Below are 15,561 nucleotides of genomic sequence, written 5' to 3'. Positions count from 1 at the left end.
TCGAGATAGGTGCCGGATGCAAAGTTTCTCTCAGTCACATTAACTGCTGCTGTCCGCCGTGCAAGCAGACGCCCCGTGATGCCAGGGATGGATAGAAATATTGGTGGTGGACCGGTGGTGGTGGCCGCGGGTCCGTCTCGCGAGCCGCAACGGATTGCGGCGCGCCGTGGGTTCACACGTGCACGAGTTGTGGCCCGACAGGGACGTCGCGTGAGAACTCCCATTTTTATATTGTACAGTTCTCCTGGGCAAGGCGAGAGGATTAGTTCAAGTGGAAGACTGCTGACTAGGCACCTGCATGCAGCTTGTTTACGCAGAATTGCACCGTGGTTAACCAATGAAGGAGTGATGCAAGTTACGGATCTGTCAAGTCTGAAGTCTCCCGGCGACGACGTCCGTAGTGGGTAGGAATGCTTGTGTTTGTGGTTTACAGGGTTATTAAGAATGCACACGTGTACTAAGTAAGTTCTTTCGATCAGATGAACCTTAATTAACAGAATACTGAGACGCCGTCGCCAACTGATGCCCGACTGGAACTCTTGACGCGAACAAGCAAGCTTGCTAAGTTCTACTTCTACCGAGTCTCCCTAATAGCCGGTCGGGTCCACGGCAGTCCTTTGCGTGAGCTTTACCCGTTCTTTCTCCGCCCCTGTCAATGCCAAGTCCCTCTCTAACCTCTTCCGAGCACTGTCCAGGTCCACTGAATATACGGAGCACGAAACAAAGAGCGTTTTCAGTTTCACCCGCCCTAACACTAGCTCCCACCGCACCCTCTAGAAAGGAAATTTATTAGCGTCGAGGCTGCGCCGTCAGTCAAAAACAGCTTCTGGTTACGACCTTAAACATCGGCAAATGGTCATAAAAAATGGTGTAACATTGACCCGTGCGACGAGCACTATGGGAGTCTCGTCTCCCCAGAGAAAGAATGTTTTGGTCAGAATTAGGCAAAAGGCACAGCAATATTACTTGTTGACAGTTCCCCGGGTTTGATTCCACAATTTTGGAGCTCACCAAACAAGAAGCCCCACCAATCAAGAATACTCTTGTGTCTAGACGAACAATCTTACCTCATCACCTAATTAAAGTCCTAAACTAGAGCCACTACAAGGGGAAAAAAAAGGAATCAAATTCCAGACGGATTTGAAAAAGAAAAGAAAACAAAAAGGAGGGCTAAACCTGCCAGCTTACTCCTAAACTAGGCTCCAAAAGGCGGGTCAAGAAGTCCTCGCTCCCCCCAGCAGGAAAACCCAGGGGCAATTCCGACACACGGAGAGCAAGTTGGCGCGACACCGCCCGGATCTTGTACGCATGTGGTGTATTTTCTTGACCCACGGATCCACCACCACCCAACCCCCCGGCGACCGTCGTCATCACCCTCCTGACCTCCTCCTCCATCCGCTCATCCGCGTCCGCAGGCCGACATGCTCAAAGCTCACCTCCCCACCCACTCGCGACAAAACACTAAAAGAAACGTCGCGGTCGGGGCCCGTCGCGTCGCCTACGTGCCCTGCTGGTCCAGCACCCTCCACTCCCCTTCGTGGCTTCGTCGTTCTCCGGCCCTCCCCCGATTTCTTCCACCACATCCGCGTGCGCGAATTCCACGGGCCCCGCCGTCCCGTTTGTTTATTGGGTTTGGGTCTCGGGCAGGCAGCTGCTGGCTCGCTGCGCGACCGGGAGGAAGAGGGCGAAGACGACGGGCGCGTGTGCGTGGGGCGGGTGATGGTGACGTGCGCTGCTAGCTCCTCAGCGTCCTCCTCCTCGTCTCCCGCTTCCAGAGACCGGCCGAGAACGGACCATTCTATATTCCCCCCTCCTAGTCCTCGAGTCCCTCCTCTATATATTGCGGCTCGTCCCCAGCCATTGCCCTCCCACGCTCAGGCATTCTTCCTACTCCTCCAGCTCCTCCCTCGTTCTCCTGTCTCCTTCTACATCGAGCGCTCTGCAGCCTTGTTGACCTGCTCTGAGACATCGAAGGGGATTAGTAATCGGCAGATGGATCCATGGATCGGCAGCCAGCCTTCCCTGAGCCTTGACCTTCACGTCGGCCTGCCGCCGCTCAGCCGCCACCAGGCGCCGGTCGCCATGGCCAAGCCCAAGGTGCTCGTCGAGGAGAACTTCCTGCAGCCTCTCAAGAAAGAACCAGAGGTATAAACACGACCCCCGATCGATGGCGTGGCTGATCGATCGATCGATTGATTCTAGTAGCAGCTCGGTGTTTGATGAGCTACGAGTCTAATGGATCCTTGAAACGCGCAGGTCGCGGCCCTCGAGACGGAGCTCCAGCGGATGGGCGAGGAGAACCGGCGCCTGGCCGAGGCGCTCACGGCGGTGGCGGCCAAGTACGAGGCGCTGCGGAGCCAGTACACGGGGATGGTCGCCGCCGGCGTGACCAACAACCCGTCGTCCACGTCGGAGGGCGGGTCGGTCTCCCCGTCCAGGAAGCGCAAGACGAGCGAGAGCCTCGACACCGCGGCGGCGCCGGGCGCGCAGGCGCAGCACCCGCCGCAGCACGGCCTGCAGCACGGCGGCCAGCAGCAGCCGGGCCTGGCAGACCAGATGGAGTGCACCTCCGGCGAGCCGTGCAAGCGCATCCGGGAGGAGTGCAAGCCCAAGGTGTCGAAGCTGTACGTGCACGCGGACCCGTCGGACCTGAGCCTGGTGGTGAAGGACGGCTACCAGTGGCGCAAGTACGGGCAGAAGGTGACCAAGGACAACCCCTGCCCGCGGGCCTACTTCCGGTGCTCCTTCGCGCCGGCGTGCCCCGTCAAGAAGAAGGTGCAGCGGAGCGCCGACGACAATACCATCCTCGTGGCCACGTACGAGGGCGAGCACAACCACGGCCAGCCCCCGCCGGCGCCGTCGTCGCAGCAGCAGCCGCACGACGCCAAGAACGCCGCCGCGAAGCCGCCGTCGCCGCCGAGGCCCGCTGCCCCGGCGGCGGCGCCTCAGTCGCCTGACCACCCGCAGCAGCTGCTCCACCACCACCAGCAGAAGCAGCAGCCGCAGCAAGACGCCGTCGCGGCGTCGGAGCTGATCCGGCGCAACCTGGCGGAGCAGATGGCCATGACGCTGACGCGGGACCCAAGCTTCAAGGCGGCCCTCGTCACCGCGCTCTCCGGCCGCATCCTCGAGCTCTCGCCGACCAAGGATTAAACTAGCGAAACAAATTCGCGACACCATCACAAGAGATTCTTGGTTGCTCAAATTTCTTGCAGCCATGGTGGCCAACTGGGCTTGGCCTCCTCCCCACTGCTGCTGCTGCCGCCGCCGCCTCCGTTCACTCACTGTTCCAGCAAGAATTGCGAGAACAATGGACACGGAGGAGGTCTGCAGCTCTGCACGGCGATCGAAAGACGAGTCTACACCTCGCATCCGCGCATGACGCGGACCGGAAGAACATCATCACGGCGGGTGATCCGATCGGCCGGCGACGGTCGAGCGTCGTAGCAGATCGAAGTATAGCACAGGAAACAACACGAAAAATGTACAATTCATTGTAGGCACACAAAAGTGTTCATCAATTTTCCCTTGATCAATTGAAATTGACTATATTTTTTTCTCCGTTTGATTGAAACGTGATCATCGCGACAACAAGTCTGGAATGAATTTACAAAGTTTCATTGGGTGTACTCCGTAGTAGACACACTCCGCACTCGTCCAATCAGGAACTGTGTGGGCGAGACTGACGTGTGGGCCACCCACCATTAGGTCCCCGGTCCCCGCGATCTTCCTCGGTCTTATCCATAAAAAGACGGGCGCTTACGCCGGACTAAGCTCTAGCTAGAAGAAGGGGGTTCGAAAAGTAGGCGACCCCGGCGGGACGGGCCCACGAGGAAAGTCCCTCGTCCCCGCCCGCGGCGGGCGGGGTTGGCCGTGACCCACGTGCGACGTGTTGTGTTGTTGTTTGACTCTGCATCTCGCCGCGGGGCCGAGAGAAAGGAAGCTGGGTGGAAACGCAAGGCCGCCGCGGCGGCGGTGGCGGGCCCCGCGGCGCCGTGGGCGATCGCCCCGGCCGGGCGGGAGACGGGCGCCAGTCAAACACGTGCGGGTCGGCGGGTCCGCTGCTCCACGACCCGGCCGCCGTCCTCGCCCCTTTGCCGTCGGCGCACGGCAGCCCGCCACAGCCGTGTCGCCCGCCATGCCGTCCAGGCAGCTCCCTCACTCGTCCGTCACGAAGGCTAGGGCGCAAGGGCGATCGATTTGCAGTAGTTTCTGGAAATATCGCGGGCAGGTAAAACAGGAGTAAAAAAGGGAGTTGTCTGTGTGTTGTCTCGTCTTCTGTCCGTCACTCGGTCGCGATCCAGCCTGTCCGTCCGTCCGGTGATGGTTCGGTCCTTTCACGGGGAAGGAAGGTTCGGAGGTCGTCGGCCGTCGCGATCCCCGGACGACCGGGGGCGGCCGGAAGAACATGGGGCGGTGGACGACCGACCGGACGGACTTCACTTCGCCGGCCCACTAGCTGGCTTGCCGATTGACCGGGACACCGCTGCGTGTGTTTAATAATCTATTTCCGCTGGCCAGCCAACCGTGCGCGCGCCGCAATCCGCGTACCATTCCGCACGCCGCCCAGCTGGATCCGGGGAGATGAGATGATGGATTCCACCCAGCACCCCGGTCGAGACGGCGACGGCGAGCGAGCTCGGCGGCAGCGGCAGGTCAAGCCCATGGGACCTGCGCCTGCCCAGACACGTTCGCTTGCAGCGTGCTCAAGCACGCGCCCGCCGGTGGAGCTGGAGCTGGAGCTCACTTGTTTTCCAGTTACTGAACTGAACCTACTAGTATTTGGGTTGGGAGATGCAGTTTCGTCAGGCAGGCTTGTGAGTTGGATGGTCGTTACGGAGGGACAGGCTAGTTAATCACTAGCTAGGAGATGATGCTCTCAGCTAGCTTACTGCTCTGGTCTAGTCTGGTCTGGTAGCTATCGTTTTCGCCGGGCATATTCTTTTCTCCGTTTTCTGTGGAAAACCAGTGTGCTTCCATTTGGATTTTTATCTGACGGAGCGATCGAGTCCCGTGGTCCGGTGGTCGTATACGGCACTGCGTAAGATACGCCTAGTCAAGCGCGCGACTGCAACTTTTGGGTGTACAAGTCTTCACGCAGCGGCCCACGTTTGACTAGGCGGGGAGAACCGGGAGCAGCCAGCCAGCCTGACCTGGGACCTCGACGTGCATGTTTTCTGGAGAAAAACTGGATCCGGGATAGGTGCTGCAAGTTGCTGGAACTCAGCATAAAAGGCTACAGCCGTCGATTATTCGCTGAGGACAATTCTGCCAGTACTATCTTACGAATCTTTGAGCACAGAGAGCTCCGAAAAGCATTGTTCCTGTCTGGTTTGGTTCCCATTGCTTATTCTTAGCATCCGTCACATCGAATGTTTAGATACTAATTAGGAGTATTAAATGTAGATTATTTACAAAATCTATGATACAAGTGGAGGCTAAACGGCGAGACGAATCTATTAAACCTAAATTAGTTCATGATTTGACAATGTGTTGCTACAGTAAACATTTGCTAATGATGAATTAATTAGACTTAATAGATTCATCTCGCCGTTTAGCCTCCACTTATGTAATGGGTTTTGTAAATAGTCTACGTTTAATATTCCTAATTAGTATCTAAACAGTCGATATGACACGTGCTAAAAATAAGAAAGGGAATCAAACGCCCCTAACAGTCGATTATTAAGGAAAGAGAAAAATGAGCATGGTTATCGTCTGAGATTCCCTCTGCTGTCTGCTGGGCTCAGTCAGAGTTCAGAAAGAGTCGGCACGTAAACACGTCCCTGTCTGTGGACTGTACTTCAAACTTCTAGAGCGCAACGTTAGCAACTGATCCTAATGATACGAGGTACTGGTAGGAGAGTCACATCAAATATTCGGATCTAATTAAGAGGACTAAACATGAGCTAATTATAAAACTAACTGCAGAATCCCTATACTAATTCACGAGATGAATCTATTAAACCTAATTAATCCATCATTAGCAAATGGTTACTGTAGCACCACATTGTCGAATCATAGACTAATTAGGCTTAATAGATTCGTCTCGTGAATTAGACTCTATCTGTGCAATTAGTTTTGTAATTAGACTATATTTAATACTTCTAATTAGTATCAAACATCCGATGTGACAGGTACTAAAGTTTACGAGTGTGTTGCCAAACAGGGCATCGTGCAAATTATGTTGCGGCCACAAAGCGCAAATTATTGACGCGCTACACCGTTTAGGGAAGGGAAGGAGCTGATGCCACTTCTTCCAGGGGTGGAGATAGTAAAAATAGCGAGTAAATTTTTGCGGCGCATTTTTTAGCGCAACTAGCTAGGACAAATGTTCGTTCTAGTTGTGCTTTCTAGGTGGAGATAGTAAAAATAGCGAGTAAATTTTTGCGGCGCATTTTTTAGCGCAACTAGCTAGGACAAACGTTCGTTCTAGTTGTGCTTTCTAGTCGAGGCAAAGTGGCCACTTGCATTGCCCAACTGGTTCAACTTGATTGTATTATGCCTCCTTAGCTAAAAATGGCTCACCTTTACCCTCCAGAAGAAAATGACGCGTCCTTCCAATGATTCCCGCAACAAAATCATTTCATCCACTTTCTTAATCATTTTATATGTGTATAACTCTAAAACGATATATACTTTGATGGGAAAGGAGTATAATAACCTTTGCCTAAAATGATTCTTGTCACAGGGAGAGATGCGTAGAACGGTGCCTATGCAACATTGTTGGAAGAACAACATAGCCCAATTAAACTGCATAACGGGCTAGAAGAAGCTCGGTCCAGCACTCTTTCCGTCCTCATCTGGGCCTTACAAACTGGCTCAACCGGTCACCCCATAAGCCCATGACAATGATAAAAGTGGGCTGCGTACGGCCCAAAAGAAAAAAGTAGAAACGAACTACAAAAATCGTGGTCGGCAGGATTCGAACCTGCGCGGGCAAAGCCCACATGATTTCTAGTCATGCCCGATAACCACTCCGGCACGACCACTTTCATGCTAACGGCCTAAAATTATGTTTAAAAAACAATGAAAATTCACAAGGGCGGGCAGTTATTGCGTGCCGTGTCGTGCGTTTCCTCCCCGCGAGATCGCCGGCTTTATGCTGTGCACTGGCGAGCGAGCTCGACGGGGCGACGAGACCCGATGGACCGATCGGACAGTGCACCGTTTGGACGCTTCCCCCAACTACCAATCTCCACGCCGGCCGATGGCGACCCGTTCGAATCCGTCAACAGCAGCTGAGATCAGATCGATCCCGGCCCGTGCTGGATCACCTGCCCATCGTCAAGTCGCCAACATGCCCTCCCAGGCCCCCCACCTCCACCCGCCGCTAGCTCGCTCCCCCGCCGACGCCGACGCGTTCCGCCTGCATCGGCGGCGGCCGGTCAGACCACGAGCAGGCCGGATTTAATTAGCTAATAATCAATCGCCATTCCTGGCCGCTTGCTTCTGGGGTTAAGCTTGTCGCGGGGTCCATGGCGGGGAGCTGGACGACGCGGGGCCATGGGGACTTGACACTTGCAGCATTCACGCCCATGCCTCTCCAGACGGGCGGGTCGCCCTCACCGGCGCGACCTCCAGCGCTGCGTCGTCGCCAGCCGATCAATGATTGGGGGAATATGGACTAGTCGCCGGCGCGCGGTCCATGCTGACAGGACATGCGACTACATGCATCAGACTGGGAAGGGACGGCTTGATGATGGTCGTTTTCTTCCCCAGTGTAGGAGTTCAGTACACTTCCACTTGTGTTGTGTTAAGTTAATCTCCCAAGATAATGGTGGTGTGATGGCAATGTCATGCACGGTGTCCATCCAGAGACTCACATTGACACAGGGAAACCACGGTGAGGAATCTGACGATTTCATTTTTCTCACTCTTCATCTTCTGTCCTAATGGAATGTTCTTTTCCGGGGCAGCTGCCCCGGTCCGGCAACAGGAACGCGCCGACGTGTCCCGCGCCCCGACCGTACTAACGCCATCTGCGTTGCCGCGCCCCGGACCCCCTCTTCTCACCACTCGGTTGATCCACTCGAGTACTCGACACGGGGACACGCCACTCCACTCGACGCGCGCGCTTCGCTCGCCCGTCCGGCCGGCGGTTCATTGCTCGGTGACCTCTCGCGCGCGCGGACGCGATGGCCGGCGCCGGCGCCGGCGACATTGGCGAAGCAGAGGCGGCGGCGACGAAGGGCAAGAGGACGATCCACGATTACCTTGGCGAAGGCGAGGACGGCGAGGCGGCCTCGCAGCCTTCCCCGGAGACGCCGCCGCGGCTGCGGCTCCCGCGGTTCACCTGCGCCAGCATCCGGTTTGGTGGGCTCGGCAGGAGGAAGCGCAGCGGCGGCCGCGGCCGGAAGGAGACCGCGGCGGCGGCCGAGAAGAGCGAGGAGGGCGCGTCGTCGGCGGACTCCTCGTCGGGCGCGGCGGAGCGGAGCGCCGGCAGCGTGGCGGCGGCGGCGCAGACCGGCATGGGGCTGAGCATGCTCCTCCTCCTCGCCAGGACATGCGTCGAGCTCAATCGGATGGCCGAGGTGCGCGCGCAGATGGAGGCGCTCCTGAAGGAGATCAGAGACGAGGCCGGCAGGGTGAAGGGCGCCGCCGCGGATCACGCCGCTGTCATGCCGAAGACCTGCAACAACAACCTGCAGTCGTCGTCGACGACCACCGCGTCGTCGAGCTGCGTCTCCGACACGAGCACCAACTGCCTGGAGATCGGGCGAGGCGAGGACGGGAAGAGGACGTCGGAAGAAGTTGATAGGTGCGCCGGAACGGACGCGCTGGGAGCAGAGCTCGAGGCGGAGCCCGTGCAGCGTCAACCACCATCATTAGAGTGGAAGTGCGACACCGTGCAAGAAACTCCTGAGGTACGGATACTTGTCTGCACACATAACCGCGACGAAATTGGCACGTTTCGATTCGCTGATCGGCAGGATTGTGTTTGCTTAGTGTTCGATGCAGTCGCCGTCGGACGACGACGACGGTTTCATAGAGCTGGAAGGAGGGCGCTTCGGCGGCGGCGGCGGCGGCGGGGGAAATCCTGACGACAGCGACAACGGATCGTCATCATCTCGCGAGCGGGACGAGGGAGGGGTGTCGGCGATCGAGCTGGAGCGGAGGCTGCACGAGCTCCGGCACCGGCGGGACAGGGAGCGCATCGCGGCGCTGGAGTCGGCGCTGCGGCGCGCGGAGCGGAGGCTGACCGAGAAGGAGATGGAGGCGCGGCTGTGGCAGGACACGGCCGCGCTGGCGCTGGGGCGGCCGGCGGCGCCGCGGCACGACGGACAGGGACAGTGACCTCGCGCTTGCTCGCGTTGCAGCGCGCCGTACTGGGCTGCTGTACTGTACAGCTTGCGTTCGCACGATGCCCGGCGTTTGCATTAGTCCGTAGGTTAACATGTACAATGTACAAGTTCCTCTTACCTGTGACAGTGTTACCATAACCTTTTATTTTCTTTTTTTTTTAGCAGACCATGGCCTTTTCATTTTTGATTGCTCGATCAGCCGGTTGCCCCGTGAAGAAAGGGAAATAAGAACTCGATCAGCTACCTTGGTCATTTCGGCAGAGATTTAGCGCGGGGTCTCTGTTGAGGCCTAAGGCCATCGTGTGCGTGCAACTTGGGTGGTAATCTATTTTTAACTTAAATTATAAGATAATTTTTTAACTAGCGCTATTTTTTGCTGCTGATTCAACAGTATTCTGTGAGAGAGAATAAGCTGCAGTACAGCTGATAAGTCGGCTGAAAAGGGGAGCCGAAGACGCAATACTAGTAATCATTTGCTGGCTGGATCCATCCGTGACGTTGCACGACCGTTACGTAACAGAGGACGGGCGCACGGCGCCACGGCGGCGGCCGCACGGAGGGAGGAACACGGCGCCTGTTCGGTGCGGCTAACGGGCCTCGCGTGAGGCCTCCTCTTACGCTTGGGCTCTCAACCAGTCAGTCAGTGAAGAAGAATGAGCGAAATGCGGCCCGGTTTCCGGCCCAATACGTGGCCGAATCCCGTCTTCTGGATTGTTCGCCCCCCGATTCGCTTCTTCTTCCTTCCTCTCCCTCTGTTCCTCTTTCAGGCTCTCTCCAATCTCCTCCAACCAAGCGGCAAGCGCAAGGCGCGAGCTCCTCTTCTTCTCCCCGAAGAAACCCAGAGCGGAGGGTTCCGCTCTACTCTACTCTGCCCCCTCCCCGCAACCGCTGCCTTTCCGACTGCCTCAAGATACACCGGCTCGTCGATTTCTCGGTAAGCCTCGAGGCCCTCAACTGTCGGCTCAATTTTGCTCCCCTTTAATCCGGGGCAAGGTTATCTAACCGTTCCGGTCCCATCCGATCCCCGCAGCAGGCCCTTTACCGCGCTTGAATTAGATCAGTAGTTCTCAGGAAGTTGTGCCTGGCAAAGTTCGTCGTCTTGTCAACTGTCTTCTTGTTCGTATGTGCTAGCAATCTAGCCCCTTTGCGCGCTAGGAGTGGTAAAAGATGCGTCTTTTTAGTAGTTACTGGAAGGCTGCTAGGTTAGCAGCCGTCACTGTCTATTGCTAAAGTAACCTGTTCAATTTTCGTTCAAGTTGGGCGCTATGCGGAAAGCCGAATCAATATACTGTACCATGCCGCTATGCCAGTGAGTATTAGGACCTTGAAGTTTGCTTTGCGCCTTTACCCAGACACGGAGTACTCCCTTCGTTCCAAATTGTAGGTTGTTTTTTGACTTTTCTAGTATTACTATGCACCTAGACATACACTATATCTAGATGCATAATAATATCCATGAATTAAAAAAGCTAAAACAACCTACAATTTGGAACGGAGGGAGTACATGGTTATCAATTCTATTGGACTTTTATTCCAAAAAATTCCACTGGACTTATAGCTGACTATATCTTGGATATAATTTTTCTACATCCATAATTGGTTGTCATCATGTTCACGAGCATTTTGCAAACATGTTATCTCCTTACTGTGAGTGTTAATTCTTTGGTGTGATGTTGTGTCTTCTTAGCCTCAGTCAAGGCAAGGACTGACCAAGACTTACACTGATATTGTCTCTCCTTTCTTGGTTGTCACACTGATCACAAGTGTGAGTGCAATTATTTTTGTAGCCGTGATTTATGCTCAAGACTTCGAGTGCCTGCTTTTATATCTCTGCTATGTCTGCAACTCTGCATCATTTAATTTATTTTCTGTTTCTGATATTCTAGGGAGCAGAAGGGGATAACCTTCGTGTTGGAAACAATGGTAAATCCTATAGCTGAAAATATGTTCTTTTCCTTATCTTTTTCCAACAATCGGACCCATAGGTCAAGAATTTCTTCCCCTGGAATCATGTAAGTAGCTTGCTCCTCCCAATTGGAAGTAGCTAATAGCACTGTACAGTCAAACAATGTGAAGAGATATTCCTTATGGTCTATAGCACTGACTAATGTGCAGCAGTGAATTCAGACCCCCAAAGTTCTTCCATGATACTTGCTGCCATTGCTTGACCAATATGGTAGCATTTGATTTTAGATCTGAACCAAGCTATGGTTTCTTTTACGTATCATATATGTTATTGATGCACAAAACTAGAGAAGTTGCGATGAGCTGTTTCCTGCCTTGTCTCGTTTTCATACAAGAATTTTTACTTATTTCATTTGTTGCTGAGACACACTGCATTGTGCTCAATCCTTATACAGTTATACATTTCTTTCTGATGAATAGTACTTCGAAGGCTATGGCTACCGTGGAAGCACTTTCGAGCAGACATATCGCTGCTACCCTGCATCTTTCATTGATAAGGTCTGTAAATCTTCTTAAGATGAGGGGCCGTATTTTCTATTTGAACATACTTTTCCACTGCATGCTTTACTGTAAGCAATTCTCTTATTCCATTCTGCATTGCTTCTGCGCTCCTTTGCATCTGAGTCATATTCCATAGGTTGGGTTCTAATGCCAATTTTTACTCGATTATTGAATGAGGAGCTTTCAACATGACTGTGAATTGAATCAAGTAAAATATCTTTAAATTATCAGTAACTAAGCTTTAGTAGCGACTTGTTGGCATGCTTATATTGACTCTTGCCTTTGTAAGGATGTCACTGAATTACTTTTAAGCTTGCAATTGTTATGATTTACTAGAATATCAATATAGCATCCTGCAGTAAATTCTATCAACATATAATGATAGAATAATTACCACTTCTCAAGATAACAGTTTTGGTTTGCGTTTTTCGAATTAATTTTAAGAGATCTCTTTTACCTTTTTTGCAGCCACAACTTGAGGCCGGCGACAAAAGTATGTGCTCGTTTCACTGAGTTCTGAGTTCTGTATCTATTTTATTTGCCATTAGAAGTTCACATGATTATGACTTTGCTTCTTTTCAGTTATTATGCCACCGTCGGCTCTTGATCGTCTTGGTAAATTAGCGCATTCGACTAGTTCTCTTTATCTTACATTATTTAGCAATTTTTCACACACACGCATTTGGCAATAAATTCTCAGTTCTAAAAAAAAATCATGTTTGATTTCTCTGCAGCATCTTTGCATATTGAATATCCTATGCTTTTTGAAGTCCACAATGCGGCAGCAGAACGGACTTCACATTGTGGTGTTCTGGAGTTCATTGCAGAAGAAGGCATGATCTACATGCCATATTGGGTATGTTGAGATCTAGGATACTGCTGCACTTCTCTGGATATTATTATGGCAATGAAGCTAACTTTACGTGGTCATGATCAGATGATGCAAAATCTTCTTCTGCAAGAGGGAGATATGGTGTTCATAAAAAATGCCAACCTCCCAAAGGGCACATATGTCAAGTTACAGCCTCATACAACAGACTTTTTAGATATCTCAAACCCCAAAGCAATGTTAGTATTTTCCTTTTATTAACTATTTCTTATCCTAGTGGAACATCTGTTACCCTTCTCTCCTATATATGACTGCTGTATTGTGACATGATACAAGTAGTGAGTAATTCAAGTATGGAATCCCTGAAGAACACTGATGACCTGTTTGCGTCATTCTTGCAGCTTGGAGAAAACTTTGCGGAACTTTTCTTGTCTAACCACAGGTGACAGCATCATGGTAGCGTATAATAACAAGAAGTACTACATTGATATAGTGGAGACAAAACCTTCCAATGCTATAAGTATTATTGAGACTGATTGCGAGGTTGACTTTGCTCCACCACTTGACTATAAAGAACCTGAGCCAGTAAAACCTGCCGTTCCTGCAAACACAGAGCCTACTGGTGGTAATGCTCTTGTTCTATACATCACTGGATGCGATTACTCTTCTTTGTGCAGTTTATTCTGTAACTTTTAGACAAGAAACACTGGCCCTCCAATTCTTTTGCGTTTGTTTTTGCAGAGGCTCCAGCTGAAGAAGAACCAAAGTTCATTCCCTTCACTGGTTCAGGAAGGCGTCTGGATGGGAAGCCTTCTAAAGATAAAGATATGCTGGCCTCATGCCCTGCAAAGCGACAAGCTAATGCAACCAATAGTGTGCAGCCCTCGACAGCCAGCACGTCACAGGGCGGTTCATCACGTAAGACCACAGGAAAGCTTGTCTTTGGCTCTGGTGGAAATCGAGCTGATAAGGTTGGTATTTTGCAACATATGCGCCTTGTAACCAGTGTTTGGGAAACCCAATGATGAACTGCATTGTTTTCTGAGAGCTTGTTTGAGTTGGCATAGATGCATGGAATAACCGCCTCAGGCTTCCAGCTTTTTGTGCTAATATTTTGCCCATCAATTCGTAGGCACCTGAGAAGGAAGCAAAGGAAGAGCCAAAGAAAGAAGAACCGAAATTCTCGGCATTTACGGGAAAGAAATACTCACTGAAGGGCTGAATACATAGGCAGTGATGTTTTATCAGTATTTCCAGCGACAGACATGACCAGGGAGAAGAGCTTGATGAGCTACTGACTAATTATTGTCCTTGTGGGATGGGCATCCTTGGTTGGGTTAGTGGCATCGTAAAGTTGAATGTTTCTTTTGTGAGAATTGTGATCCTTTCTCAGCCACAGTGGAGCAACTGATATCTAAAGCTATTCATGTCTATTTATGGATTCTTTACTGTACTTCCATGTACATATTACCTGTCTTTGCTGTCATTTGCCTCGCCTAATCCGGATGTGAAATGTAGGGTGGTCACAGCAATCGAATGAGCAGATTGAAAAAGAGAAAGGTGACCTGCCTGAATAAATCAAGGAAGAACCAGCAGTCTACGTTACAAGTAGCTACCTGAATACATAGGGAGCATAGAGAGTCTTCGTAGAACATCTAATTTGGAAAAAAGAGTAGTTATGAAGAACAAAAGACGTAAATTTGAAAACAAAAAGAGTTAACCAAAATATTCGCAACGTAGGTGTTTGACAACCAAAAATAGTAAAAGATATAAAAACCATAAATTTGAAAACAAAAAAGGAAAACATATGTGTTTGACACTTGTGAAGCTCATGTTTGCTCTTGTTTGGGATCAGAGATCAGTTTCCTCCAACATTCGCAGTGGCTGATATCCAGACGCAGAATTTCCGCAGTGCCTTTTGACTAGTAACTGTTGGTTCCGGTGTGTGCTTTGCGCGCTTGATTTGACTGTCATTATCAAGTCATATGAGGTTACGAGGCAAAAGAAGAATGAAAGCACAACGTCGCTGGACTGTATTTATGTGACGAGCTGTGTGATCTTCTGTACTGCACCGTGCAGAGATTGTGAACAGTCGGTTTGGTCACAGCAATCTCGCACGGTGCTACTGTTTACCAGCTCAAGTGCTGTGAGCATCTGCCTCACTCTCATGTTGAGCTCATGTCACAGTGCCACTCCCCCTCGGGTTGCATGCCGGCACGGCCACGGGGAACGCTCGCCCACCCGCTCAAGTCGAGGGCTCGAGGCTGACGAGTTTGCCTCTGCCATCTTGATTGAGCCGAACGCCGAATGTGCCTTCCTTTGGAAAGGCATATCTGCCATGCCAAGCTTACTTTGCAGATTGAGATTCGTGAAAGAATACGTAGGAGAGAGATAGGTTGATAAGAGATGGGGTAAGAAATTCAGTAGGGCAGCTCTAGTGTCCTTGCTAAGGAGGTGCTAGAAGGAGAGAGAAACAGGAGGAGGTGCTACACGTTGGAGCTTTGGTGCTAAGCTAGAATCTCCAAGCACCCGTAGCTTGGTTGGGCACCCGGTGCAATGAATAAACAAATGATTTCAACTAGAGTAAGTGACAAGGTGGGAAGAGAGATTTTTTCTACTTACGTGGGTGCCACCTTAGCCTAAGCTAAGCCAGTTCACAACATATGGAGTCTAATTCGCGGGCACCCGGAGCATTTTTTTTGCTAGACTAGCTCCTCATGGTGTGTTCACGACTGCACCTTGCTAAGAAAATACACACCACCATCCTAGCCGGTTAGCCCGGTAGCTCCTATTCTCTCGTGAATCAAACTAAGAAGGTGTTTGAATACCCTCGCTAAACTTTAGCACCTGTCACATCGGATGTTTGGATACTAATTAGAAGTATTAAACATAGTTTAATTATAAAACTAATTGCACATATGGAGTCTAATTCGCGAGACGAATCTATTAAACCTAACTAGTCCA

At 51.6% G+C, this 15,561-nt stretch overlaps 3 protein-coding genes and 1 non-coding gene across 4 annotated transcripts; 3 read left to right on the top strand and 1 right to left on the bottom strand.

Annotated features, from left to right (window-relative positions):
• The first annotated feature begins 1,836 nt into the window (after positions 1 to 1,836).
• LOC101754625 (WRKY transcription factor WRKY71) lies at positions 1,837 to 3,565 on the top strand. The gene is made up of 2 exons (XM_004951624.3): positions 1,837 to 2,145; positions 2,257 to 3,565. The coding sequence occupies exons 1-2, from the start codon at positions 1,993 to 1,995 to the stop codon at positions 3,151 to 3,153; spliced, it is 1,050 nt and encodes a 349-aa protein (XP_004951681.1). The 5' UTR covers positions 1,837 to 1,992; the 3' UTR covers positions 3,154 to 3,565.
• Positions 3,566 to 6,907: 3,342 nt separating this feature from the next.
• TRNAS-AGA lies at positions 6,908 to 6,989 on the bottom strand. Its single transcript has one exon. It is a non-coding gene; the product is annotated as a tRNA-Ser (tRNA).
• A 742-nt stretch (positions 6,990 to 7,731) lies between these two features.
• LOC101755034 (protein POLAR LOCALIZATION DURING ASYMMETRIC DIVISION AND REDISTRIBUTION) lies at positions 7,732 to 9,419 on the top strand. The gene is made up of 3 exons (XM_012843222.2): positions 7,732 to 7,843; positions 7,917 to 8,864; positions 8,947 to 9,419. Exons 2-3 carry the CDS (start codon positions 8,136 to 8,138, stop codon positions 9,292 to 9,294), a joined length of 1,077 nt encoding a protein of 358 aa, XP_012698676.1. The 5' UTR covers positions 7,732 to 7,843; positions 7,917 to 8,135; the 3' UTR covers positions 9,295 to 9,419.
• A 530-nt stretch (positions 9,420 to 9,949) lies between these two features.
• LOC101754231 (ubiquitin fusion degradation protein 1 homolog) lies at positions 9,950 to 14,067 on the top strand. Its single transcript, XM_004951623.3, has 10 exons — positions 9,950 to 10,236; positions 11,189 to 11,225; positions 11,688 to 11,765; positions 12,237 to 12,261; positions 12,351 to 12,383; positions 12,503 to 12,624; positions 12,706 to 12,836; positions 12,999 to 13,222; positions 13,339 to 13,568; positions 13,730 to 14,067. Exons 1-10 carry the CDS (start codon positions 9,956 to 9,958, stop codon positions 13,817 to 13,819), a joined length of 1,251 nt encoding a protein of 416 aa, XP_004951680.1. The 5' UTR covers positions 9,950 to 9,955; the 3' UTR covers positions 13,820 to 14,067.
• The last annotated feature ends 1,494 nt before the right edge of the window (positions 14,068 to 15,561 follow it).

The sequence above is a fragment of the Setaria italica genome, chromosome I (assembly GCF_000263155.2).
Source record: "Setaria italica strain Yugu1 chromosome I, Setaria_italica_v2.0, whole genome shotgun sequence".
Lineage (NCBI taxonomy): Eukaryota > Viridiplantae > Streptophyta > Magnoliopsida > Poales > Poaceae > Setaria > Setaria italica.
The sequence above is the reverse complement of the archived record's forward strand: the minus strand, read 5'-3'. Positions and strand labels throughout refer to the sequence as shown.